We start from the raw sequence: 25969 nt of genomic DNA, 5'->3' as shown, positions 1-25969 counted from the left end.
CATTCACATTTTATTGATGGACATCTGCTCAATGTTGAATTTTGGAAACAGGTAATGGGCCTAATATTACTTTATAATTACGGATTCTCTGGGAAAGTGGCAGTTAGAACCTACCTTTGCCACTTGTCCCTTTCAATTAAACGTGCAACTCTCATCCCCTGAGCAGAGCTCCTGGGGCAGAGAGCTTGGGGAGTGAGAGGTGTGCGGTGAAAACCTTAAGCCCTGTGAAAGTAGCAGTAAGAGGCTGGTTCCTGTTTCCAGGGGAGGGGAGTGGGAAATAACATTAAGTTCCAATGAAAGAATAAATGTCCATGAAAAGAAAAGAACAGTATGGCAAGATGAGTTGTTTGAGACCAGACTTGTTTTATGGTTTGTGTGTTTTGTTTTGTTTTTTAATATAATAAGGAGATACTATGAAGTCACTGTGCTCCGAATAGTATGGCATTTTTATGAATAATACCAAAGAGTGAAGAAACTACGAATAAATCTTTGAATATATGGGATCTTTTTTGACCAAGATAATAGTTTGATACATTACACATTGGGGAAAAGAATTATTTAATGAATGATAATATGAGAGGGGTCCATCTATTCAAAAGTACAAATTTGGGCTCCCTCACACCACACAAAGGGAAATTTCACACCAATAGAAAAACACATAGCTAGTACATGTAAAATCTAGAGGATGGGTAAAGAAAATAAGCCAATCAAGAAATAGGCAAAAGAATTAAACAGACAATTTTCAAAAGAAGAAACACAATGGCAACACACACACACGCACACACACACACACACACACACATAAATAAAATGTTCAACATTTCTAGCTATCAGGAAAATGCAAATCAAAATTACGCTGAGATTTCGTCTCACTCCAGTCAGAATGGCAATCATCAAGAATATAAATAATAACAAATGCTGGTGAGGAGGTGGAGAAAAGGTATACCCATATATTGTTGGTGGAACTCAAAATTATGGAAAACAGTACAGAGATTCCTCAAAAACCCAGGAATGGAGCTACCATATGACCGAGTTACCCACTCATCAGTACTGAATCAAGAGAACTAAAATCAGCGTACCATAGGGATGCAGCCACATCAACGTTTATAACAGCACAACTCACAACAGCCAAGATCCAGAAACAACCCCGGTGCAGGTCAATAGATGACTACAACACATACAGTTGGACAATTCTTTTGTATCTGCAGTAAAACCATTACCTGGAAAACCGAAGGTTGGTATATTTACACAATAGAGTTTTACTCAGCCATGAAGGAGGAGGAAATTATGACATTCACTGGTAAATGAAGAGAGTTGGAGAACTTCAGGCAAAGTGAAGTAAGCCAGACTCAGAGAGTCAAGGGTGGAATGTTTCCTCTCACATGTAGAAGCCAGAGCAAAGTAAGGGGATGGCGGGGCCAGGGACAGGGGGTCAGATATCATAAGGACAGAAATTCAGTGGAGCAGAAGGAGGAGATTGAGAGGGAGGGAAGAGGGACAGGAAAGGGAACGAAATGTGGAATGATCTTGACAAGATGCACTATGCGCATGCATAAATCGACCACAGTGAAGTCTTCTTTACACACATCTATAAAGCATCGATTAAAAATAAATGAGTAAAAGGTAAGACTGGTAGAGCAGAGGAAAGGGAATGGGGGAGGGAGGGAGGACGAAGAATGGGGCCACCAGGGACTGAAATGGAGAAATTAAATCCCATGCATGTGTGATTACGTCAAAGTGAACCCAACGTTATGTACAACTCTAATTCACTAATAAAAGAAAATTGAGAGGTTGGGGAGATCTTGATAATCAAGATAGGAAAAAAAAGTATAGAAATATGCAACTAAACATGTGAAATATGTTTGTGTATGATAATGACATCATACAACAATAGACAATAAGACTAACAGACTGAAAAAATGTATGTGCAACTTCTACAATGGATGAAAGATGATAACCATCACATATGCATGGCTTATAATGTAATGTTTCAAACCTCTCAGATACAGAAGATCAGCTCCAAACGCTCAGGAAACAGATAAAACAAAATCAGAGTATAATATTTTATTTGGGTTAATTAGACTGGGAACACAAATATTAAACATTTTTCTGGGAAAAAAAGTGTACTTTCATATATTAAAAAATGTGAAACATCATAGTCTTTTGAAACACAATTTTGCAAAATGTATTAAAATATAAAATAAATTTACCCTGCAATCCAGAAATTCCACTCTGGAATCAAATACATACAAGCCCCAGAAATTAAGCATGTAGGTATAAGGATATCTCTCTGTCACACACACACACACACACACACACACACACACACACACGGCACATGCACACCCACGTATATACACACATATACATGCATACACCCCTAGAAAGAATGTCACTGAAGCGTTAGTGAAGGTTTACCAGTGCTTTGTGCCTAAACTCTGCCAGGTCAACTCACTTTATAGAGTGAGAGTACATTGCATTATTTACAATATAAAATTTAGTTTGAAAGCTACTTGCATTGTTAAAAGACATCAGTCTGAACAGTATCTTATGTTTCTCCATAAAATATACTTTCAAAGTAACCTAGCCCTTCCATCTGACACTAGTCAAAGAAAAAAGAAAAATGGCTGCTGCCCATCGTGTGGAAGAATTTCTGTCTTATCAAGCAAAATGGAAAGCAAGGCCCATTCTCTGTGCCGTCCAACTACTCCAAGAACATGACAAGACAGAAGTTGGGCTGTATGTTTAATAAAGAAAACAAATTAAAGAGAGTGCTTTGCACTGGGACAGCTGAATCTCAGTGGCAGCTGCCAGATTAAAAAAATAAATAAGGTGCCATACATCAAGCTGCAGAGAGTCCCTCAGACTCGCAGGGCACCACAGGCCCCGAGCCATCGTCCACGCCGCCTGCTGCTGCAAGTGCCCTTCATTTCTCTTTGACTGCGGCCGGCCTCTGGAAGAACACCAGGTGGCATGCCTACCACGCTCCGCAACGCCATCAGCCACCAGGAAAACACGCCATTAGGATTCTATTTGGAGCGTCTCCCCCCGCTCCAGGCTGAGGAGGCATTCTCTAACAGACCGACTCTGAGCCTCTTCACCAAGCAGATCAAAAAGTTTTTGGAAAGTCACTAGGCAGGACTTTCTGAAATACAGTTGCTGCATTGTACAGGCGCCTGGGAAAAACACCAAACTCAATTCTCCTTGTGGGTCACCTGTAAAATGATAATTGCCAATCCTCAGACCCTCACTGCAGAGGACTTTCACAAAAAGAATTCTATTTCTGACATACCAATTTTAGCAAGGAGTCTCTCCGGGCCTGGTTAACTCCATAGTCATGATCACAGCTGGCCTACCTCTTAGAATAGTTGTGCCTGTGTTTGGGAGTAACTGCTCAGCAATCCTGGCCCTGATTGAGAAAACCAGATCTGACAGCCAACCCTGTCCCTGCAGAAGGTTCCTGGGGGCTGGGTGTGCACAATCAAGTTATTCCCATCCCTTCTGAAGCTTGAGGGTAACTTACCATCCAGATTCCCTTCTCAACTATGTGTTGAGAGTGGGACTAAATTGATCATTTCTAATCAGTGGAATGTTGTCATGTACTTCGGGTGGATACACTGTGTTCATAAGGACCAATATAAGCCTTCAATAACCAGTACTGTGCACGTGAAATGAGTGAGGATACTGTTTCGGTTTGGTTTGGTTTGCGGGCCTATCTGGGGCGAAGGCTCAGGCTCTGATAGTAGAGCTTTCTTCCTGGGTGTTGGTTTCACTGGATGCCAAACCTCTTCCTTCCTGGGCCTAATTGCATTTTGACACTGGGGCCTGCAGCTCAGAGGACACCAATATGTTCCTTTTGAACCTACGTTCTCCGCTGGCTATGCTTCTTAGGAAGCTGTGCCAGCTGCTTTTCATATTTAGGCATGGTCCAAACTGTGCCATTTCTACCTGAGCAGACTCTCCAGCATATCTGTGCACAAGAGGTGGACCCCGGGAATCCACCTGGATTTGGACCTTGGCTCTCCTGGCTCTGCAGCAGAGCTGCCTGACACCTGCTGTGCTTCCTGTGACCTGGTCTATGAGTCCTCCCCTCCAGCCTGCTGCTGGACCCCAGAGGACTCAGTGTGTTGCCCATCTCTCTGACCAGATTTTAGAATTGATAGACAAAATTAATCTAGGTGATGTAAGTTAGAAGAGTGGTTACTTTTAGGACTGAGGGTAATTAAGAAGGAGGGGCCATGAGAAAACCTCTGGAAAAGATCTAAAACTCAATCTAGATATGGGTTATCTAAGAGTATAATATCATCACTCTGCACCCTGGAGTCTGTGCCCCTTCCTACATGTCAATCAAGAGCAGCACCTGCAGGACCTTCTAGGTGGCTTTAGGTCAAGCTGCGGGTTCACGTGTGTGTCGAGGGGAGAGCCCCCTCTCTTTGGCACAGCTTGTGAGCACTGTAAACTCTGCCAACATAGCCAGAGTCACAGCCTGAACAATGGGACTGATCCACTGGCATTTATTTTTGGATTCTTTGTGCATATCTTTCCTGTTGGCAGGATAATCTGAGTAAGGAGATGGTGCTTGCTGTTTTATTAGTGCTTTAAATATGCACATGTGTGTGCATGTGTTTATCACTTTGATAAAAATTATCAGAGGACTCAAAGAAACTACAAACATGAAATCACACTACACCCTGATTGAAAGCCCCCCTGAGTGGTCAGTCCAAGAACCAGCTTGAGAAAAGAGCTGTATCCTGTGCTCATCTGAAGGCCCCAGTAAGAATTGCTATCCTCTTTTACTCTCCCGCATGTTACTGCATGGTGTGTGATATTTAATCTTCTTCCAATCTACTAGTTTTCGAATCTTTGAGGCAGGAGAACTAATTCAACCAATATGTTCACAGCCCAATCTAAAGGCAGCTTTGTGGGGGTGAGTGAGCACATGATATTGGCAACGAGGAACGCCGGGCACCTTCCCCTTCCTTCATGTGCATGAGTCAGCTCATAAACTCCTCCCACACTTATTAACTACATCCATGGGAAGTGCACAGTGGCTTCCACCAAAACAGAAAAGGCAGAAACCAAAGAGGACATCAGACAGCAGGCAAAATTCATTCTAGTTTAAACCACATACACCTCATTGTCAGATGAAATTGTTTACACAGACGAATACCTTCAACCTGTGGGTAGCCTGTTTGTTTACACCTTGCTTGATCCAGAAAGAACAGAAAATCCCCAATAACAGTACTACTAAATGAAGATTCAGTGGGTGGGGAGTTGACAAAGGAAAAGAAGAGGGGGGAATTTTGATACCAGACAGAAACTTGGCTCCATCCCAGGGCAAGTCACCTGTTGTACACGCTGGCTAAAGCCAGGGCACACATTGATTTCTGAGCTTTGAAGCAAGCCTAGAGACGGGGGAATGGGATGAACTATATAAATCACTGAAACCACTTGCTTATCTTATTCTGCTTTCTGATACCTAAGAATGATTCTCTAAAGAATCCCAATATATAGGTGCTTGGTGTTTAGCATCCCCAGGGGAGGTGGGTGAGCAGGATGGTCACATCGACTCTGAATCCTTCACGGACTCCATCAACAACAGATTTTTACTCATGGTGGGTTTTAAATGTTTCTTCAATTTAATGGCAAGAAATGTTAAAGAAAAATAAGAAAGGAATAAATACATACATACATACATAAAGGGTTAAACTTGGACGATGTTGATTGTGCATTTTGCATAAATTATAGAGTCTAATCTGGTATGTCTGAGATTCATGATAACAAACAACAGGAGAGTGAAGAAGGAGTGAAGGATCTAAGGCTCACAGGTCAATCACTAGGTATCTGGCCCTGAGCAAATTGCTTTATATGCATTTCATGATTTTTCCCAGCATTCCTTAGCGACTTCTAACTATCCCCACCCAAGAAAGAAGGGAACAAATGTTGACTTTCAGAGTTAGGGCAGAACCTAAAATAATGTCACAAGGACTCCCATCTTAAAGGTGAGAAAACTCAAAAAGTTAAAGGTCTCACGTGAGGTCACACATCTAGGAAAAGGCACTTGGTCACATTGTTATTGAAAATAGGAAATAAACCCAATTTGGTAAAGAGTCAGATAGTAGTTTATGCATAGATGACACTATGCACAAACAGCATCCGTGGTCCAAGTTCTAGTTCACCTTAATCCAAGCTCCTAGATGATGATCTCTCGCTTTCTAGTCTCACAGATAATGTGGAGAAAGGAAAGAATTACGTGCGTGGGGGTGCTACTTTTACCCATTTTCTTTGCACCCACCAGTCTCTGCACTGGGGAAGGACAGGGTAGAGTTGTCATCTGCTGTGTGAGTGCTATGCTGGCCCCCATTTGGTTGTTGTAAATAAACTAAATGGCAGTCATCAGGTGCAGACGTTGCTTGAGTTCAAATGTTACTGTTGAAATCGTGATCCCAACTGCATTCACAGTTACAATGGGAGTGACCTTGAAGAGAAGTGTGACAGCATCCAACACGAATTTGCAAAATAGAATTGGAATGGGGCCCTGCATGGGCCAGGGTCTCCGCCTGGAGCTAAATGGCCTTTGCACCAGTTTTAGTCACAAGGAGGCCTGTCTGGAAGACTGAAGGGGTGGATTTAGTGGAGTCTTTGCATGAATCATCAGTGAACATGAATCAACAAACAGCGAGGAGAGTCCTGGCCTCCATGCGTGATAGAATCCAGGACTCCAGCCAGCTGCAGGGCTGACCAGTCAACCTCGCTAGGATTTGCAAAGAGTAAGAAGGAACTTCTTTGTCTTATTAAACACATATTGAAAGCTCAGACATGTGCATTTTGAAACAAATGCCAAAATATATGACAAATATGAAGATCTTAGATGTCAAAAATGTCCAGGGGCTTTCTTGGCATTGCTACTTGAATATCTAAAAGTCAGTTCAAACTCAAAATTCCCAACATTAAACTCAGTGATTGCTTGTGCCCAGCCTAGCGACCGTCTCAGTGTTCTATATCTTTACGAATGCCACCAGCATCAAGGCTGACGGGAAGAACCCCGAGAAAAGCAGCAGGCTCCCCTCCCCCGCAGCAACTCCTCATCTTCTTCTCCCCCACTCTTTCTTAGCTTCTTAACACCATGCCTTTCTTGCTCAGGGGAACTGCTTGTGATGCTGCTTCTGTCCTGAAAGTCCCCGCAACAACTCCCTTACTCTGCAAGATGTTGGCCATTTTCTGAGATCCGGCAGTCCACACCTGTGTGGAGCTATGGCCGCCAGCTGCTGCATCTCCCAGGGAACTGACACCCAAAGCAGGGCCTCTGCTACAGCCCATGGGACACTCTGGGCCTGCAAAGGTCCTGATTGAATCTGCAGTTTGCAGTCTGTATATGGGTCACATATCTTCTCTTCATTCCTGTATACCTGCGCACTGTATTTCCCCTATCAGTCTTGGCTCAGAGAGGTCGCCATCCACAGAGGTATGGAAAGATCATGGTTCTATCATATTTTGGATGAAGTCCTTTGACCTCTGGACACACCAGGAAGAAAAGTACCAGCAACCTCCTCCCAAGGCAGCCCTGGGGAGACCAGTCTATGGAGGATTCCCAGGACTTTGCTATTACTTCTTCCTGGATATGATTAGTCTTGCAACCATATTAGGAGTTTTTGAAAGCAGAGTGCTTCGGTCTCTTGCACAGAATCATATACAAGTCAATGATTTGATCCTAAAGAAACTCAATAGTCATTACTAATGATGACTCGGTATATGTAATTCAAATGTATTTGTCTTAAATTTAACTTACAATGAAATACTATTGTATCATTTGAAATTTTGAAAACACCAAGGTAAACTTGTGAAGACTACTTCATACCTGCTTCTAAAGCCCATTGTTTTTGGGTCATTTCTGTCAACTCTTTCAACATGTTTGACAAGTTACCATTGGCACTTTTCTGGTGATTGGAAGAATTGATTATGAAACAGGATTTCTATAAATGCAAGGGTATTAGGGCGAAGTACATTTGCATTTCATCGCCAAAACAGTGCTCTCTGTACAAGTAGGTGGCCTCAGGGAGATCAGGTTTTCTGCCCAGCTACACAGCGTTGAGCTTGACTTTTAAATGCAGGGCAGCACAGGGTGTCTGAAGACCATATGCAGCATGGGAAGGTGGCCCTTGTTCAGATGCAGAAATTAAGGGAATGGAGAACTAACAAGAGCCTAAGGTGAAGGTATGGGTTGGGTGGTCTTCGCCACAGAACCCAGTCTGCAGCCAGAGGGACTGGACACACAGAGCCTACAGACACGGAACCCACGCAGGCCACGTGGAGCTAGTTCAGGTTGGCCAAGGTCACGTTCTAGCCTGGTGACCTTGAACCTCTCTGGGGATATGGCAGCCTATGAACTCGGTTCCCTGTGTGAGAAATCCACCTCCTCTCTTGCCCCTATAGGGGGTGGGAGAGGCTGTAATCCTCTGTCTCAGAAGAACCGAAGATTGCTGGCTCCAAAATTCTCACATGCCAACCTACGTCTCTGAAGGGATTCAATGGAATGACAAAGTTTGTAAAGCAACAGCCTCGGTCCCAGTGCCCGATCTGCCACGGCTGGCTGTGCAGCTGAGGCAAGCCTGACCTCGCCTCTAGCCCTTGGGCTCATTAACCATAACCCCTTGCTCAGGCAGCTCCACTCCCCGCAGCTCCCACCTATGCCTCAGGTCTGCAATAGCTGAGCAGTCACATACTCTTTTTCTTCACTCCTATTTCTAAATGCTAGGAGAATACATTTAACATTAAAAATATAAATATATACAGATAGGCCCACCCTCTGATCCAAACATGATTCCCTGACTAGTGCAGTTCAGTAGAATTTTCTGTGATAACCAGAATGCTTTATATTTATGAGGCACAATGAATGAGTAGCCACTACTCATAAGTCTATTGAGTCCTTGGAACTGGTCATTTCATTTGATCTAACTTTAATTCACTGAAATCTGAAGAGCCATAGGTAGCTAGTGGCTACCATATTGAACAGCACAGCTCTTTACCAATGTTGGCTAATTAATGAAGAGTCTATGACCTTATATTTCATTTGTACTTTCCATCAATCAAATCTAACGTTCAATAAACAAAAACATATTGACCACATAATAGAAGACAGCTCAAGGACTTACAGCCTAGTGATGTAATAAACACGTACACCATCATGTCCTTTCCTTGATCCTTCTTCTAAAGCTGCCCAGCTGGAGCTTGCCCCACTCCTCCGACTCTCTTCCCATCCCAATTCCCCCAGTGAAGCTACAGGTGCACATTTCACATGTGTTGTAAAGCTTCAGAAATCCATGTATGAGATAGAACGGGCAGTGTTGAGAAGTACTTGGCTATAAATCTTTGAGAAACTTAAAGTGAACCAATTTTCTCCACTTTCTAATGGTACCAATTTCTGTCTCTTAAATGAGGCATGTATTTCAAAGCTGTTACACATAAAAGCTATAATCTGAAAAAAAATGCTATCGGCCACCTTGGTCTTCTGTCCAAACTAACCTTAATAAAGCCTCGTTTAACAAGGGCAAAATTGACATTGTTATGAAATTTGTATTGGGCTCTGCTTCTGAACATATAAATTGACATTTTCCTAGATTTGTGATATTCTTTAGTACATATTTCACCTAAACTATATACCACAGTGCATTTTCCAATGTTAAGGATTTTTTCCCAAGCCCATCCAAATTTTCCAGGTTCAATACATTGCATAGTCATTTGAAAACCACTACACACTAAATTTCAAGTTATAACAGGTAAATTTGCAATTTTTCCCCAATAAATGGCATATTAGGATCAAATATAGACCCTAAACCAACTCACTTTCCTGTGACCTCCCTCCCTCAAAATCAGTTTTTCAAATAAAGGAAACAAAAACTTATGACTGATACTTTGTTTCAAATTGAAACTAAAGTAATCTGAGTCCTATTAAAAGGTGTCATGTTGCCTAAGAAAATGATAGGAAGGACAAGAGTTTAGGGGAAGAGGGTCAGATCCCAGGATGCTCTGTCCTTCATCGTGAAGGATTCGAGAGTCTTCTCCCTCCAGGAAAGACTAGGGAGTAACTGTTCGGCCTAAATCACAGAGCTCGGTGGCAGGAAGGGTGCCACAGTTTGGGCGATTTTCAGCTCTTCCTATCTGGATCCCATGAGATGGAATTTGAGAGACGGTGGGACAGCTATGACCTGACATTAAGCAAGAGCCTGCCGGTGGCTTCCGCGGCCTCCACAAAGACAGAGCCTCCCAGACACAGTCAAAGAAACGTAAGAACATGTTGGAAGAAAAGGGAGACAGTGATGGTGCACACTTCAAAGAGTTTAGCCGCCTTAGGGAACCTATGAAGCAGACACTGTCAAAAATAATGACACCAACCGAGGATATTCAACCCTCTGCTAGAGAGGAGGCAAGGGAGCAGAGGGAAAAAGTCTTTAGTTTTTTCTGAAACGAGGGTTCAACCTCATATGGTTTCTATGACTTCTTGGCAACTCTCTTCTTCTCTGTGAACCCGATGTGGTTTCCTCAGGTGTGAAATGGCCATGGTGATACCTGCTTGTCCCAATTCACATAATCACCATGTCCATAAAGACAGTGAGGGTGGGGCTGGAGAGGTGGCTCAGTGGTAGAGCGTTTGCCTAGGATGCAGCAGGCCATGGGCTCTGTCCTCTCGACACAAAAACAAGACACTGAGCACAAAGAGCACGGAAGTACTTTCTCAACACCTAAAAGCTTGTGGATTTAGCTTAGTAATATGACGATGTTAAAGTATCCATTTCAATGGAAGCTTACAACGGAAGCACCAAAGAGATCTTGTAAACCTAAAGAGGCATTGATTCCATGTTTAGGTCTACAGATCCTAAAACTGGTGATCGAATTTTGAAAATAGGCTTTGTTTTCCAGACACGTTTAGGTTCACAGCAACACTGAGGAGCAAGTTCTGAGAGCCCTCCTGTAGTCTTTAGGCAATACATGCTACAATTTTTGAAACCCCTCATTGGCATCTTCGGTGTAAATGTTGCCCTGCTGGAGATCGGGTAGAGGCAATTTGGGAAGAGTTCTGTATGGAAATGGCACCGTGAATATCAACACCCCACCACACCAGGCGCTCCCTTCATCTTAATTCAAGACAACGGCTTCGTTGGAATGACTGAGTGAGCTTGGTGTGGCTCTTCCACGTCAGCGCAGTGAGTTGCGGTCTGGCCTGGACTCCGCTTGGTCAACCTCGGAGGCTCTCTACCCCATTAGTATAACTAGTTTGGGTTCAGCTGGGGATCCTAGAATTTGTAAAACAGAAAAGGTTTGAGAATTCCTCCTGGAAAATGAGAAAAATCTGCATCCAAACTATTTTCCACTTCAGTCCAAGAAGACTTCCGGGAAGGCCAAGGAGACCCCAATGGAGAAGAGATCTGGGTGAAGAGTGAAATTCCAGGAGCTGAGACAGAAATGATCACCGGAGAAGAAATATCAGCCCTCCCTGCAGGCGAGGGGAAATTTGCACGGCTGCCTCCACACGACACTCCCTGGAGCCACGGGGACAGTCTGCTCTTCACTGTGGCTGAGCCAGGGCTCAGACACAGCCCATGGCAGCATCGGGAGCAAGAACTTTGCCCTGCCCTCTTCCTTCACCCCCCATCTTGCTTCAGCACTGGGACACCAGAAACGGAAGGGAACAAAACAGTGCAGCAGCTGGCACGCCCCAGGGGGGAAAGGCAGAAGGACGCCCGCACCCGCCACCCCTCCAGCAAGTGCCCAGCACTATGCAGGCCCAATAGCAGCACCCGGAAAGCCTTCTATTTGGTTGGTTGGAGTTTTCCTAAGACTATTATTTACTGAATTAAACTGTATTTGAATCTTAAAGTTATCCATTTGGCCCTGGGAAAACCTGCCATTTGCCAGGAGGAGACAGAGATGACTTTAGAAGAGACTCAAAAGAATCATCAGTAGAAGGAGCCGCACAGTGGTCCATGCAGTCCACGTTACAAGCAGCCGGCCTTGGACTTGCCAGGAGTGGCCCAATGAGCATCCCCACTAGGCCTGGCGGGTCACGTGGCTGACGTGTCCCAGTGTGCGCACCCTGCTGCCAGCTTGCCCCGCTCAGCTGTCACATATAACCACACCTCTCGACTTGCTCTTCTCCGCCACTAACACCTCGCTTTTCCAAGTCTCCCTGTGCCTCTGCCGTTGACCTTTCTACGAGTCAGGCTTCTTCGCAAGAAGAGCTGGGAGCAACCGCCTCCTGACCACACAAGCCCTCTGAGTTCAGACAGTGGCCTGCTGGCCGTGGCCTGGAGCAGTCAGCACTGATGAAAGGGTCCTCCCTCACACTGTCGCCAAACCTGCGGGGACTCGGAAGCCGGCTCAGAGCATTCCTTGGAGGCCGGGGGATTCTTCCACCCATTGCATGCTTCCATCAGTGGTTTAGCAGAGGAAGAAAGAACTAGGAGGTGAATCATTTTAGCTCCTCTAAACGAATGAAGAGATAGAAGGTTGGAGTTTTTTTTATTTTCAAAGAGAAAAAAACAGAATTTATAGGTGGAGACTAATTTCAGGTCAAATAACTTTCAGTCGGAGTTTTCTTTTTTTTTTTTAACAATGAAAACCGATAATGTGAAAAGCAGTGATTTCTCCATCACTACGATCCTGGACAGAAGTCAGATGACCAAACATTAAGTATGTGTTATGTGGGCAATTCCCTTATCAGGGAATTCAGACTGGATGACTGCAGAGTCCACTTCTGATCAAAGACTGTGGGCGAACCAGGGCACGCAATGGGACAGTGCCAGCCACCTGCTGTTCATTACTCCACAGAACCTCTCAGGTGTCCACTGTGCACTGTGCTAAAAGCATAGACAGGCCAGGTGTCCTTGGGCCTGCCTCTTGGAACCGAATCTAGTAGCAGAAGGAGTACACAGCACCTGGGCAACGGGGTCTCTCTAGCTTTCCGCTCACACTCTATTCTGAGCTAGTACATTCCATTTCCCCGTATCTGTTTATGCAAAGTTTATCTGTTGATGGCAACACTACAGAGTTTATAGGCTATTTCACGTTTGTTTACACTGACCTTTACCTCAACCACTTTAAATGAAGATAAAGACAGAAAAGGAAATGCTTTCTCATTGGTTTTCAGCACACTGCGGGGAGGGGAGCGCATTTGCCCGGGAGACGCTGCTGCCAGCTTTAAATTATGGCCGTATCTGATTATTTTAATTGCAGGTCATTTCCTTGGCAGTAGGTCAGTTATGCTTATTAGGATGGCTTTCTAAATTAATATGAAGTCCCCCATGCACAACTGAAGATTTATAGCAAAATAAAAAATCAGGGTCATTCTGACTTTGGACTTTAAATTCTTTAAAACTAGCTAATGTGGGAATGCCGGGCTTTAACTGAGCTCAGAGGGGCAAGTGGCCCCTGTAGGACACACACCACAGACGCTGGCTTCATTGGTCGGATGTCCCAGGACAAACCCTCCTGGCTGGCTAGCCACTGACCTGGGCTCCAAGGGTTCCCTGGGAGCTCCATGCTTTCCTTTTTCCAAGAGCCCCAGGGCACGCCCTCCTCCTCCTCACTAAAGGAGAGGGCTACGTTTCACCTCGCACTCAGTTTCTGAATCTTGATCCCCACTCTTCAGGAAAACTGCACCACAGTCTGGCCCTCCCGCATCCTAGTAAGGAAACCAGCGCAACACAATACAGGTGCTGGCAGCCGGAGCTCAGCTCCAGTGCCCTGGATTTAATTCTCAGTTTGGTTTCTTTCTCACTGTGTGACCCAAGTAAAGTCAATTAACCTCTCCATTTCCCACCGGCTTTAATGATACACTTACGCAGGTAGCCTGATAGCCCCAGGCGGAGGACGCGGTGCGTGCCTAAGTACAGAAGCTTCTGCAAAAAGATGCAAAAGCAGGTCTCAGCCAGCTTGCTGCAGCCCTGCCTGATTCCGAAGGAGCATATTTTTAATTGAAATATTTTTATTTTTACAGAAGGAACATTTTTAATGTGACTCCCCCTAGCCCTGCACGTTTATTAGTGCTAGGGAATACATCTGTTTATTCACAACACATCAACAAGAGATCTACTACGGAGTAAGACCAGACGAATAAATCCCCTTTGCTCCACCAGTGACGGTTTCAGCCACTTACTTCTTAAGCAAAAGAACAAATAAATTAACCCAGTGCACCCAGGATCTGTTTTGTTTTTTTAATTTCTATTATTCTTGTTAAAGTTTCTAAGTGGTTAAATAGATAATATGTCTCTATCATTCTGTAAAGGATCAGGCGGCCACATCAGTGCACAGAAACAACCCCTAAAAATGGTGGCATTTCCCACACAGAAACAATGTCAAGGCCAGCCACGTGCAAGTAAGGTGTGTGTGTGCAAAACACACACTCAGCACTTTCCTGATGAGGTCAGAAAAGCAATCTAAAATAATCACACCTTACAAATATGGCAGCCGTTGGTCACACCCTCTCTCCATGTTAGGAGGATCTGGTTGGGGATGGATCAAATCAGAGGAGGAAGTAAGACTGTTCTAAGCCAATCACAGCTGCTTCGTTCCCCGTGGGCAGACTCTTGCTTCTCAACTTCCTTTATGCTTTTAAGTGGCCCGGAGACCCGGATGCTAGGGGTGAGAGGTAAGAGGACCACGTGGAGGCTTCTGGGAACTATTCCCACCACTGATGGAGGCGGCACTGCTGCTGCGGACATCGTCCTGTATCGCACACACACTCCAGGCTGCGATGTCCAGGAGGGGCAGTGGCGGACAAGCACCCCGGGGGCTTCGAGACCACGACAGTGTCCTTAGGAGTTTACCCAGTTAATTCCTGTTCTTCCAGTAGACAGCATGACTAGCCAATCAACAAAGCAGCCCAGCTTCCAACTTGGTACACATAACTGCAACTTAAAATGGAATAACACAATGTATGCAAACCTTTCTTTAAATTCTCATCGGTTCCTTTATGCTTTACAAATATTTATAGGTGGTAACTTTGTCAAAACAGTGGCAGAAACCTGTAATCCCAGCCGCTCGGAGGCCAGGGCATGAGGATCGCGAGTTCAAAGTCAACCTCTCTGCAACTTAGCAAGGTCCTAAGCAACTTAAATAAAGTTTAAAAAAATTAAAGTGAGGGGAGGCTGGGGATGTAGCTCAGTGGTTAAGGCTCCCTGGGTTCAATCTCTGATACAAAAAACAAATGTTATTTCAATACATATTCCTCTGATAAACACTTTAAATATATTGTCCCACACAATGAATAGAATTCCAGGTTGCTTAACTGATTCCCAATTAAATAAATTAATGGCCACATGGCACTATTAACTGACAGACTTTGTAAAACTTTTAATATCTTCTACATAAAAAGTAGATCACATTGGCATTACGCACTTTGTAATAAAGATACATATGTATGAAAATTAGAAAACAGACTCAGATATCAGCAACCAAGAGAGATCTAGAGGAAGAGGGCTGAGCTTAGATGGGGTTCATGGTAGAATTCGGTAAGTTACAGTTATTGATAACACTCATCCCTCACAGGATATAAGCCATGTTCTTTGGAAGAAGAATGAAGAACTTAACCACTTCAACATACACACTTTTCCAGAACGACACTTTGCTTTCCCCACCTACAGTTCTGAGAATCTTACACTAGCCACCTGGGCGGGAGCACAGCCACCATGCTGGGAAGAGTGGCACATATTCACAGCACAGAGCCACGGGGACAGGCGGGGGAAAGGCAGGTGTCCCTCCCGTGCCTCGGCCCTCAGTGTGGGGTGGGCCCTCAAGTCACGCTTGGGGAAACTGCATCTGTGAAGAGTGTCCTCTACCCTCTTCCTCAGACTCCTCTTTAAAGATCTCCAGGTAAAATCATCACCAAAAACAAACAAACAATAAAAACCCAGTTACTATTACAGAGAGGTCCTCAGTGAAGAGGCAAAGAAAGGTGCCACCCGGGTCCAGATGAAAATAATGAGCTGGATTAAAAAGCCAATGAATCATCAGCCTTGGCCAACATTTCTGCAGGCTCTGATTAATTGAAATCACTACAACTGTAATAAAGCCAAAGAAAATCTTGGTTGTGAAATATTCCGCATGTGACCAAGGCTCTGAGGTAGACTCTGCTTCAGCAGGAGACAGACGGACACAGGCAGCTGGCTGAAGCCGCGGCAGCCCCGCCAGGTGACCCTGTGCTTATCTCCTCAGTAATCTCACATTTGCATATGACACTTGTTATTATCTCCTAAACAGTTTATATTTATAGGTAACATTTCACTTGGTTCAATAGGTAACTTCATATGTTTCATTCTTTGCTTATAAAATCTGACAAATGTCCATATTAATCTAATTATAGCAAAACCAGAAATGAGTCTTTTTCAACTGGTATCAATTTACTTATTGGTGTTTTTGTCTCTCTAATCAAAGTTCCTTTGGTTCACTAGTGATCATGAGCGGTTCTCCAGAAACAACAGCTCCTTCTGGTTAAGGGCTGGGCTTCCTCTCACACGGGTGTCAGCATCACCCCCAGGACTCTGCAGTTGTTCCTAGACACCCGCCATGAGCGGGACCTGCTTATGCAAAAAAAAAAAAAAAAAAAAAAAAAAAAAAAAAAAAATATATATATATATATATATATATATATATATATACACACACACACACACACACACACAAACATACACACACAAACACACACACACGCACACACACACACACACACACACATATTTGTTCACTGTGTGTCTGAAAGGCAAATGTAGGTGAACTCCTTCACAGTTTCTTGAAGCTAAACCTGGCACTCCTACCCAGGATCCTGGTTGCCAGAGTGATGTTGGGCACACCCCTTCCCAGTGCAAAGGCCCAAGGCTCCCTGCTTCTCAACGGCCTCCCTGACCTTCCTCAGTGCCCGCCCTTCCCACTTCCCTCCCCTGAGCCATGTGTCCCGCCCTCCCCCTCTCATCGAGGGCTCTCATCGAGGGCTTTCCCACTACAACCTCAGCTCTGGAAGCTTGTCATTAAAATCATCCGGTTTTTCTGAAAATTAAAGTCACAGAGCAAATAAACCAGCTGTGCCCCATGCGTGTACCTAAGCAAACTGCTGAATGAAGATCCTCTCACCAAGGCCAATTCTCCAGTCGGTCAGTTTGCCTGATATAATTTATTCCCAGTTTATCTGATTTTTTTTTTTTTAATTTTATTTTTTTTTACATTTACATAGGGTAATGATGTTTATTTTTCCCCTCCCCCCACCCCTCCCACCCCTCTTTTCCCTCTATACAGTCCTTCTTTCCTTCATTCTTACCGCTCTCCTTAGCCTAACTCTAAACCTAACCCTAAACCTAATGCTAGCCCCTTCCGCCCCCCATTATATGTCCTCATCCGCTTATCAGCGAGATCATTCGTCCTTTACTTTTTTGAGACTGGCTTATCTCACTTAGCATGATATTCTCCAATTTCGACCATTTGCCTACAAATGCCATAATTTTATCATTCTTCATTTTTATTTATAAAGTGTATGCCTTGATTGTTGGTGTTCTGGGCTGTTCATGTCCTACAGTGCTCCCTGTGCTGCTTCCTCTGTCTTTGCCTAGCAGAGGGGACCCTCTACCTGTCACCAACAGGAATGGAGCTGGGGCATGGACCAAAGAGAGCACATCCAACCAGTGCAGAAAGGGTGGGCATCAGAAGGAGGTGGAGGGGAGGAGGGCACCTGTGGCCAAGCAGAATCCCCAGGCAGAGCAGATGGCCAGAGGAGGGGCGGTAAACCCTGCCCCAGGGCTGCAGGACAGGTCTGCGGCCTTCAGTTCACTGCACCAGAGCTGGCAGAGGAGAATCACATACAGACCGGCTTCTTTGTACACCTGACACGACAACATAAAGCAAAACCACACGCAGGCACTGGCTGCATCCTCACCATCAGGACATCCAGAATATTCTTTACAAAAACCAAATAACTTGCAAGGAATACTCTAGAAAACCTGAAATGCCTGACAAGAAAATCTACACCCAGCAAAGAGGAGAGAGAGTAAAGCATGCTTGGGCAAAAATGCCCTTTGCTAATACTAGAAAGTAAGGTTAGATGTATTCCAAGACTTTAATCCATTACATAGAAGTGAGAGCAGGTTTTGACAATAAGAGAAGTAAGTAGACTCCTGACCAACAATTAATCTGTAACGAATATTAAGTTTGGGAATGATTATACATTTAGAATATATTTCTTAATAAATTTCCTCACATAAATTGTGCCTAATCTATAAACCAATTTTAAACAAAATCCATCATGCCAGGCACTTTACATCTTATTCTATTTATTGCACCATTTCTCATCAGAAACCTTTTAGCTTTAATGCTATTCCAAGGCAGAGTATCTCATTAGAGTGGCAAAGATAAAGTTCTTTTTGAGATAAAGTAATTATAGTGATTGTAGAGGGGAAAAAAATCATCCAAACTCCTTGGCTGCAGTAATCTCCTGGTTTCTGATTAATTTTAAGACTAATAAACTGACTGCAAACAAAAAGATGTTAGTGTGGATAACACTGGGTACCTGGAGTTGGTGCTGGAGAGATTAGCTACCTGCAAACTTCATCAGAACTGTGGTCCTGCAGGACTTTGCTCCCAGGCAAATATTCCAGAGCAAAATGCTGCATTCTCTCTCAGTTCACCTCCTCGCCCGTTCCATCTTCTAAGGATGATTAGAGTCAAGAACTTATCTTCATTCACATGTACCTTTACTCTATTTTTAGTCTATTTCCAGTTAGGAGGACCAGTCCGTTTCTTCCCATGGCAAAGCTTAGCTTTCTTAAGGAGGCCCAGGTCACCTGGAATGTGGCAGTGACCAGGTAATGATGGAGGGAGGGGCAGGACACCCTTTCCAGGATCAGGGGAGCACACCATTGGGACTCAGTGAGAAGAGTCTGCAGGGGTGAGGAGCAACAGACAGAATGATTCCCCGGGACAGACTCCAGGCCGACAGCACCTAGGCCCCCTAAACTCACCGGTCCAGTCAAAGTTGTAATATCATAGGTCTGATGGTGATTTGTTTACATCAACAGGCTCTAGGGAAGTCTTTGGGAGAAACAGCAAAGTGGGTTATTTTAAGTCATCTCTCACTGCTCAAGAACACAATCAGAAACATGCAGCCACATCCAAGGCGCCCCAGCTGTGTCCAGCCCTGTCTCCATGTGGGTGAGCCAGTGCCTGCCCTGTTTCTTCCTTGGGCTGTGTTCCCTACGTGCCAGTGAGCACTCGCTTTTCTAAAGGAGATTTTGGCCTAGGTGGAACCATGGTGATGGAAAAGGCCGATGTCCATCCTCCTTGCCAACTTATTATGAACATCATATCAAACGGGAGACGTGGTTTAACCGTATCATCACGTAGGAGAGGCAGTTCATTATTGCTACATGTACTACTTAGAGTTGAGGAAACAGTGGCATTATGAACAAACCCCCAACAACCAAGACGTAGGGGGGACCACAAGATGTGAGATGCACAGGGCTTGTTACAACATGCTTTCTCCAGAGAAGAAATGGAACTGCATTTTTCAAAATTAACTCAGGTGGCTAAGTAGGTTCCAATTTTCCTCCTTATGTATAAAAATCTCTTTGCAGACATTCAAATAAACCACACACCACTCCACTGTAATTAGTCACACACAGAAAATCCTATACTCTCTTACATTTTCATGACCAGAAAATTATGTAAGTTACTGATCTTCAAAAAGATCTGGAAAATGAAACCCAAGAGTTGCCCATTTTCTACAAGGGGAAATCATTCCCCTTGGCAAAACCCAGCAGCTCCTCCGTTGCCACCAAGCCTAAACTTGCAGGCTAATCAGCAGTGTGACTGGTCAGCAGCTCCTCAGGGGTCCTCCGAGGAGGTTCTACTGAGTGTGTGTTTTTTGTTGTTATTATTTGAACAGGCATCTCTGTAAAAAAATAGTGAAATGTCTGATCTTCCCTTCTGCTATGAGCCAGTTATGCTACACCTAGTGACTATTAAAAATATGGATTAATGTTCTTTAAATCTTTATTCCATTTTCCCTGAATCCTTATGTGTATTTTTTTTCCAAGCGTATTCTTGAGTGACATTTTAAGTACAAAGGAAGTACTTAGATAATAGAACATTGATTACTGGATTTGTATAGTAAGCACTGTATCCTACAAAACATCAGGATTTGGAAAATTATAAAGAATATCTTTCACTCCTGGCTCCAATATTAGTCAACTTGTAACTCTGGGCTCTTTTGCTTAAGCTCAAGGAGTCTCTTTGTTTAAAACTGAATAATCTACTTTGCAGGTCTGTCATGCAATTAGAGAAAAATACAATAATACAGATGTAAGGCAGGGAATAATAAGTCATAGCAAACACATCATAATTACCAGGATCGAAATGATCATAAAATGCCACACAGAAGTCCTGAAGGGTGTGCATCTGTGGCATCAAGGTGTGAAGGTTCAAATACGGTTGTCACTCATTCCACACCACTGGCGCTGTGCTCGGCAAAGGGAAGGCACCGTGTGGGTGTGGAAGACAACTGCAGACAAATCAGGCAGGCAAATGGACCACTGCAGGGTGTGCACAACAGGGAATGGATGAGTCTCCCATGACACTGGAGATTCGCAGCTCAGGGTAGGGAGTGACAGGAGGAGAGGCCTGATAGTCCTGGGACAAGGGGAGAGAGGGGCCAATGATGTGCAGAGTAGTAAAGAGTGTGAGGGGAATACAAATTTAAGTTTAAATACCAAAGGTAGAGCAGTTCTGGAAACAGAATAAATCACAAGGGGCATGGGGTGGGCGTCTGAGGAGAGGTGCTGAGACCACTGGACCGCCCACTGGATGCCCCTCCTGGAAGGGCCAGTCGTGGTAAGCTGGAGCGTAGCTCATCTCGAGGTTACTCTCTATTCTAAGCTGGACACGGTAGTGACTCTGGATTACTAGGGGTGGAGGGGAGGCGCTTTCCTCCTTGGAACGGTTGGCTAGGGCCTGGTCTTCCTGCGGAGGCACACATGGTCAGGCACACTCGTGCACGCACGTGAATAATGATAGCAGAACAATGAGGATCAACCCTCCTTACAAACAAAGGACCGTCACAACCAGTGAACAGTCCCCAGCTGACCCAGGCGGGCAGGAGGTAGCGGGGCTCTCAGGCTGCCCCCAGTGTCATCTTGTAAGCTCACCTCACACGAGCCTCCACCATACCTACCCTTCCCGGAACTCCTCTCATTCCAGGTTCTGCTCAACACCTGGAACGAACGTGCCAATTAATCCCACAAAGCTCTACTTTGTTGGATATATTTAGACAGATGCCGCAGGTGTTTTCTTTGTGTTTTTCTATCCCCCCTGCTCATGAAGTACAGTTTCAAATAAAAATTATCATAGAAAATGCCAGATTTATAATATCTCTTGATTAAAAGTGAAAAAAAAAAAAAAAAAGAGCCAGCAGCAAGTCCCTAGTCTCACGGCTAGCCGACATCTGACAGGTGCCAAGGTACACGCACCAGCCTCCGCCCCTTCCTCCACTGTGACACAGTCCCTCACTGCCCACATCAGATCCCTGGGCATCTTTGAGTATATGACCCTTAGTGTACATATGTGCACGAGGTGAAAAGAGCAAAACCCTTCTGGAACTCATGGACTGAGATGAGACAGTCTGGGTTCAAAGCCCTGGTCAATACTAAAGGCTCCTGTTTTCTTAGACTAATGACTGAATCTTTTAAGTTCCTTCTTCTCCAATCTAAAATGGGCTTACCAATAGTACTTAACTCAGAGTTTTCTGTAAAATAGTTAAATGAGGTCATGTATGAAAAGAATTTAGCTTGGAGTTCAATACTAACTTGTTGGTGCTGTTTTGTATTAAGAATTCACCAGAACCAGGTGTTGTGGAACATGCCTGTAATCCCAGCAGCTCGGGAGGCTGAGACAGGAGGATTGTGAGTTCAAAGCCAGCCTCAGCAAAAATAAGGCATTAAGCAACTCAGTGAGACCCTGTCTCTAAATACAATATAAAATAGTGCTGGGGATGTGGCTTAGTGGTTGACTGCCCCTGAGTTCAATCCTCAGTACAAAAAAAAAAAGAATTCACCAGGAAGTTAGAGTAGGTCCTATTTACCCTCTGGAGCAATGAGGACATGAATACAGATCAGAATAGGAAAAAGACCATCACATTGGAAAAGGCAGAGGAGAAGAGAAGCTTGAAGGAAATCTTGTGCTAGACTCAGGTCAGCACTTCTGCCTGGAAGAAGCAATGTTCAAGGACAACCTGGAAAAAGAGGCCCCTCCAATACTGCCTAGGTCAGACCCGGGCTCCGTTCACCCAAGAGGCTTCCTAGGTGGGGTTCTCTGTATGGCTGTAATGTGGCGGTGTCACAGGAAGATCCCAAATGGCACTTTCAGTGATGCTGCCGTGTTCTCAGGCACCCGTGATTCCTCCTCTGTCAGGTCTATATCGAGGTCTTCCTTACCCATCATCCTGGCTCTGCCTTGGCTCCTCACCACCTGCAGGATGAGATCTGAACGTTCTGTCCCTGTGGGTCTCCATCTGGTGCCTGGGGTGATCATCCACATTGGAACCCCTGAGCACCCCAGCACTCTGTCCCTTATGCTTCCCTGTGCTCACCCACCTGTGCTGACCAGGTGGGCCAGGCCCTGCTCACTGTCACATCTGCACCACCTGCCGAGTCCCTCACAGCCATCCCACTGAAGCCATGCACCAGGGGCCCCATCCTCCACACCACGAGTCAGTAAAGCTGTTCCCTCCAGGCCACAGAGTAGATAGTCCAGGCTCTGCGGGCCGTCCAGCCTGTGTCCCAACTTCTCAACTCTGCCGCTGTGGCACGGATGCCACCAAGGACAACAGGTGTAGCAATGGGCAGGTCTGGGTCCTGAAGAATCTGTATTATTTATAAACAATGGGATGGAAACCTCACGTACTGCTCCTGGGCAATACAGTATTTCTTGTCTTTTGATTTCCCCCAACCATTTAAAAATGTAAAAATAACTCCTGGCTTGGGGGCTGTACCTAAAACAAGCAGCAGACCACGGCAGACCTCTGTTGTGACCTCTCTGTGATACACAACTTCCTTTCTCACATTTTTACTGAGGTGTGACTTACATTTAGCAACATTCTGTGCACGGATCTTAAGTGAGGAGTCTGGTGATCCGGAGATGTACGAAGCCACTCTGCCATCAGGCAGCTCCAGACGCAAAACCCTCCCAGAACTGCAGAGGCCCCTCACCACCTCTTCCAAAAGTTAGCCCCACCGACACCCAACCCCTTTCTCTTACAAAAGTATTCTCCACACTGTCTTTTAGTGGGACAGTGACCAGGCACCACCTAAACTTTTACAGGTAGAAAGAAATGCAGGAGGTGAAGGTTTATGTTAAAATGAAGCTTCACGTCATAAGTTGTCACAATCACACAGAAGAAGGCCTTGTGTTCATCAGTGGGTGACGCATGCTGAGAAAGAGCGACGGGCAGCTCGCCAGTCGCCCCCTATGTTGGCGGTCCCGTGGTAGCACTGCGCGTCCTTACCTGGGCCAAGGTGAGTGTGGCTTGCCTGCAGGTGCCACACCGTACCCGGAGCTTCCCCGGCTGCACCCTTTGACAGGGGCCTTTGCAGTACACATAAAAGCTGTTGTAGGTTGGTCTACCTGCTGGGAAAAAGCAGAGAAAGTAGCCAGTCAGGACCAAATCCAAACTGAGCAAGAATCTCTCTTTCTTCATCAGCTTGTTAGAGGGAAATTTGAAAACTAACTCTTCAAGGGCATTTTGAAATATTAGTTGAATAAATATTCCTATGAAAAATTTAGTTTTATGCTCAAAAGAGTGAAAATCTTCTTTCTTGCCAATAGCTCTGTGACTTAATCAGCAAAGCAAGCAACCTGTAGCTAGGAGAGCTGGCCAAGTGTGTTTGCAACACAGTGAAACTAAATGAGCTCTTTGCTGCTGAAGCTTTAAAAGAGGACAGGAAATGCAGAGATCAGTCCCTGAATTCTATTTCATGCTTCGGAACACAGTCATGAAGGCTCTGGACTTCTCCTCTTAAAAACCATCTCTGCAGAGACAAACCAGCCCACTTCTCATGATATGAGTGATGCAATCGTGCTAGCTGGTTTTCCGGGGGACTCGCCAGACCACGGGCACACATTAAACGAGAGCCCTGAACCCTGAGAAGCTCCGCAGTTCCAGCAGCGTCGGGTGGAAACGGATGCTTTGCATTTCATTAATATTCCCTCTAGCTAGACAAGTGCCACTCAAATAGCATAGTTTCAAGAGCAAAAGGTGAACGGAAAAGCCAACTCAATAATTAAACATCTCTGATCATTCCTCTCAAATGTCAACACACAAGGATGGTGTTACTCCTTAAATTAGGAGAATCTTTTAGGATGGTCTCATACTTGGATGTCTGAAGATAACTAACTTTATTCAGAAGCACTGGCCAGTAAAATAATCGTCTTTCTAAATTTCTAAGTTTCTACAATTGTTTAGTAAATATTTCTTTTAATCCTTACCTTATGGTTGGTGGGGTCACATAACATGTGATGGCATAAAAGTTTATTTAAAATTTTATTGGTATCATCAGAAGCATCTCTAACTAATGAGTAGTATTTCTTATCACTATGAATGAAAACTCAGCCTCCCAAATGCCTATGCTCTACTCCAGCAAATTGTACAGATCCCAGGAGAAAAACCACAAGTTTCTGAAGTCCTGTGGGGCTCTACTTGTTTCCCTAATTTATAGGAGAAAGCCTTTGTATACATTTTGGATTGTCATTTGTTTGATCACCTTTACCAATATGCAGGTGACAAAACTTTGTAAAATGTAAGACACAATAAAGTTGTCAAGTTTTATGAATTTGTGATTTAGATACATTTTATAATTATTAGTCTCTGGAGATGAATATTTAGCTTTTAGTGTATATGTATGTTTGTATTGATGTTAAATACCTATTTGTTACCACCCCCTTGTAGCATTAATGCCTGAACGGGCAAGATATTCAGGTCTATGATGTCACATTAGTATTAGAAAATATAATAATTGCATAAAACATATTCTTAAGGTTTATGTATCTTAAATGAAACATAGAACCATGTATCAATGTTACATAAATAGTCATAAGATAATAAAGAACTGACTAGCAAAAGATCACAGAAAGTATGACCATTTTAATGTGCAGTAGATAGTTGACCAAGGTGGCAGGAGCGCTCAGGCTGGAACCTTTATCAGCAGTGTGAACAAATCCAATTTCACAATTTTTATAACCCACTGTAAAGGTCAAACAATAAAAAGGAGGAAGCAATAGAACAGGGGAAGCAAACGCTTTCCGAAGGGGAGCCAGGGTTTCCGTGCCAGCGCTGTGCCAAGAGCAGAGCGGCAGCAGCTCAGGACGGAGGCAGCAGCAGAGCAGACAGGCCGGGAGCTCTGGCTCTCCGAAGGCGGCAGCAGCCTCTGTGTCCCGGGTCAGCTAATGAGGCGTCGGCCGGCTGCCAGGACCGGGGAGCCCTCCGCCTCTGCATGCTTCAAGCTTCACTGAAGTCCTTGAGAAGTCACCCCGAAGCCGCGGCCTGCCCACGTCGGTGCCCTCGAAGCGCACGGATGACATGCCATCCATTACGCGCCGCTTCCCGGACCGGCCGCAGATTGGGATGAATGGCCAGTCGGAGGAAGACCAAGGTCAGGCCAGTGCTGCTGCCGCACCTTCCAGCTGCCAGCTGCGCCCCGCCTGTTTGGTCGCAGAACACAGTTTAAACTTGGCCGGCCTCTCGGTGGCGCGCTGGGGCCTGGAGCCTCCTGGACAGGAGTGAAAGCAAACGGCCCGGAGAAGCTCCTGGGCACCGTTCCCAAGGCCTGGCCCGGCCCGGTTCCTCCCTCGCCTATGGAGCCTCCAGGGCCAGGCAGGGAAGTGCGCCAAGGCCGGAGCCCTCCCCGGGGACGCAGATGCCTCCTGACACCGCCTCCCGACTTCT

General features: G+C 44.9%; 1 protein-coding gene across 3 annotated transcripts in view; it reads right to left on the bottom strand.

Moving 5' to 3' along the window:
- Nucleotides 1–25969, bottom strand: part of Prkn (parkin RBR E3 ubiquitin protein ligase) — a 1199081-nt gene that overhangs the window by 732618 nt on the left and 440494 nt on the right. For 2 of the 3 annotated variants that reach the window (XM_047557058.1, XM_047557060.1), the window contains exon 4: nt 23534–23655. In XM_047557058.1, the coding sequence (XP_047413014.1) occupies nt 23534–23655 (122 nt within the window). The remainder of the gene's footprint in view (nt 1–23533; nt 23656–25969) is intronic. The other variant, XM_047557059.1, reaches the window with a different exon arrangement.

The sequence above is a fragment of the Sciurus carolinensis genome, chromosome 7 (assembly GCF_902686445.1).
Source record: "Sciurus carolinensis chromosome 7, mSciCar1.2, whole genome shotgun sequence".
NCBI lineage: Eukaryota > Metazoa > Chordata > Mammalia > Rodentia > Sciuridae > Sciurus > Sciurus carolinensis.
The sequence above is the reverse complement of the archived record's forward strand: the minus strand, read 5'-3'. Positions and strand labels throughout refer to the sequence as shown.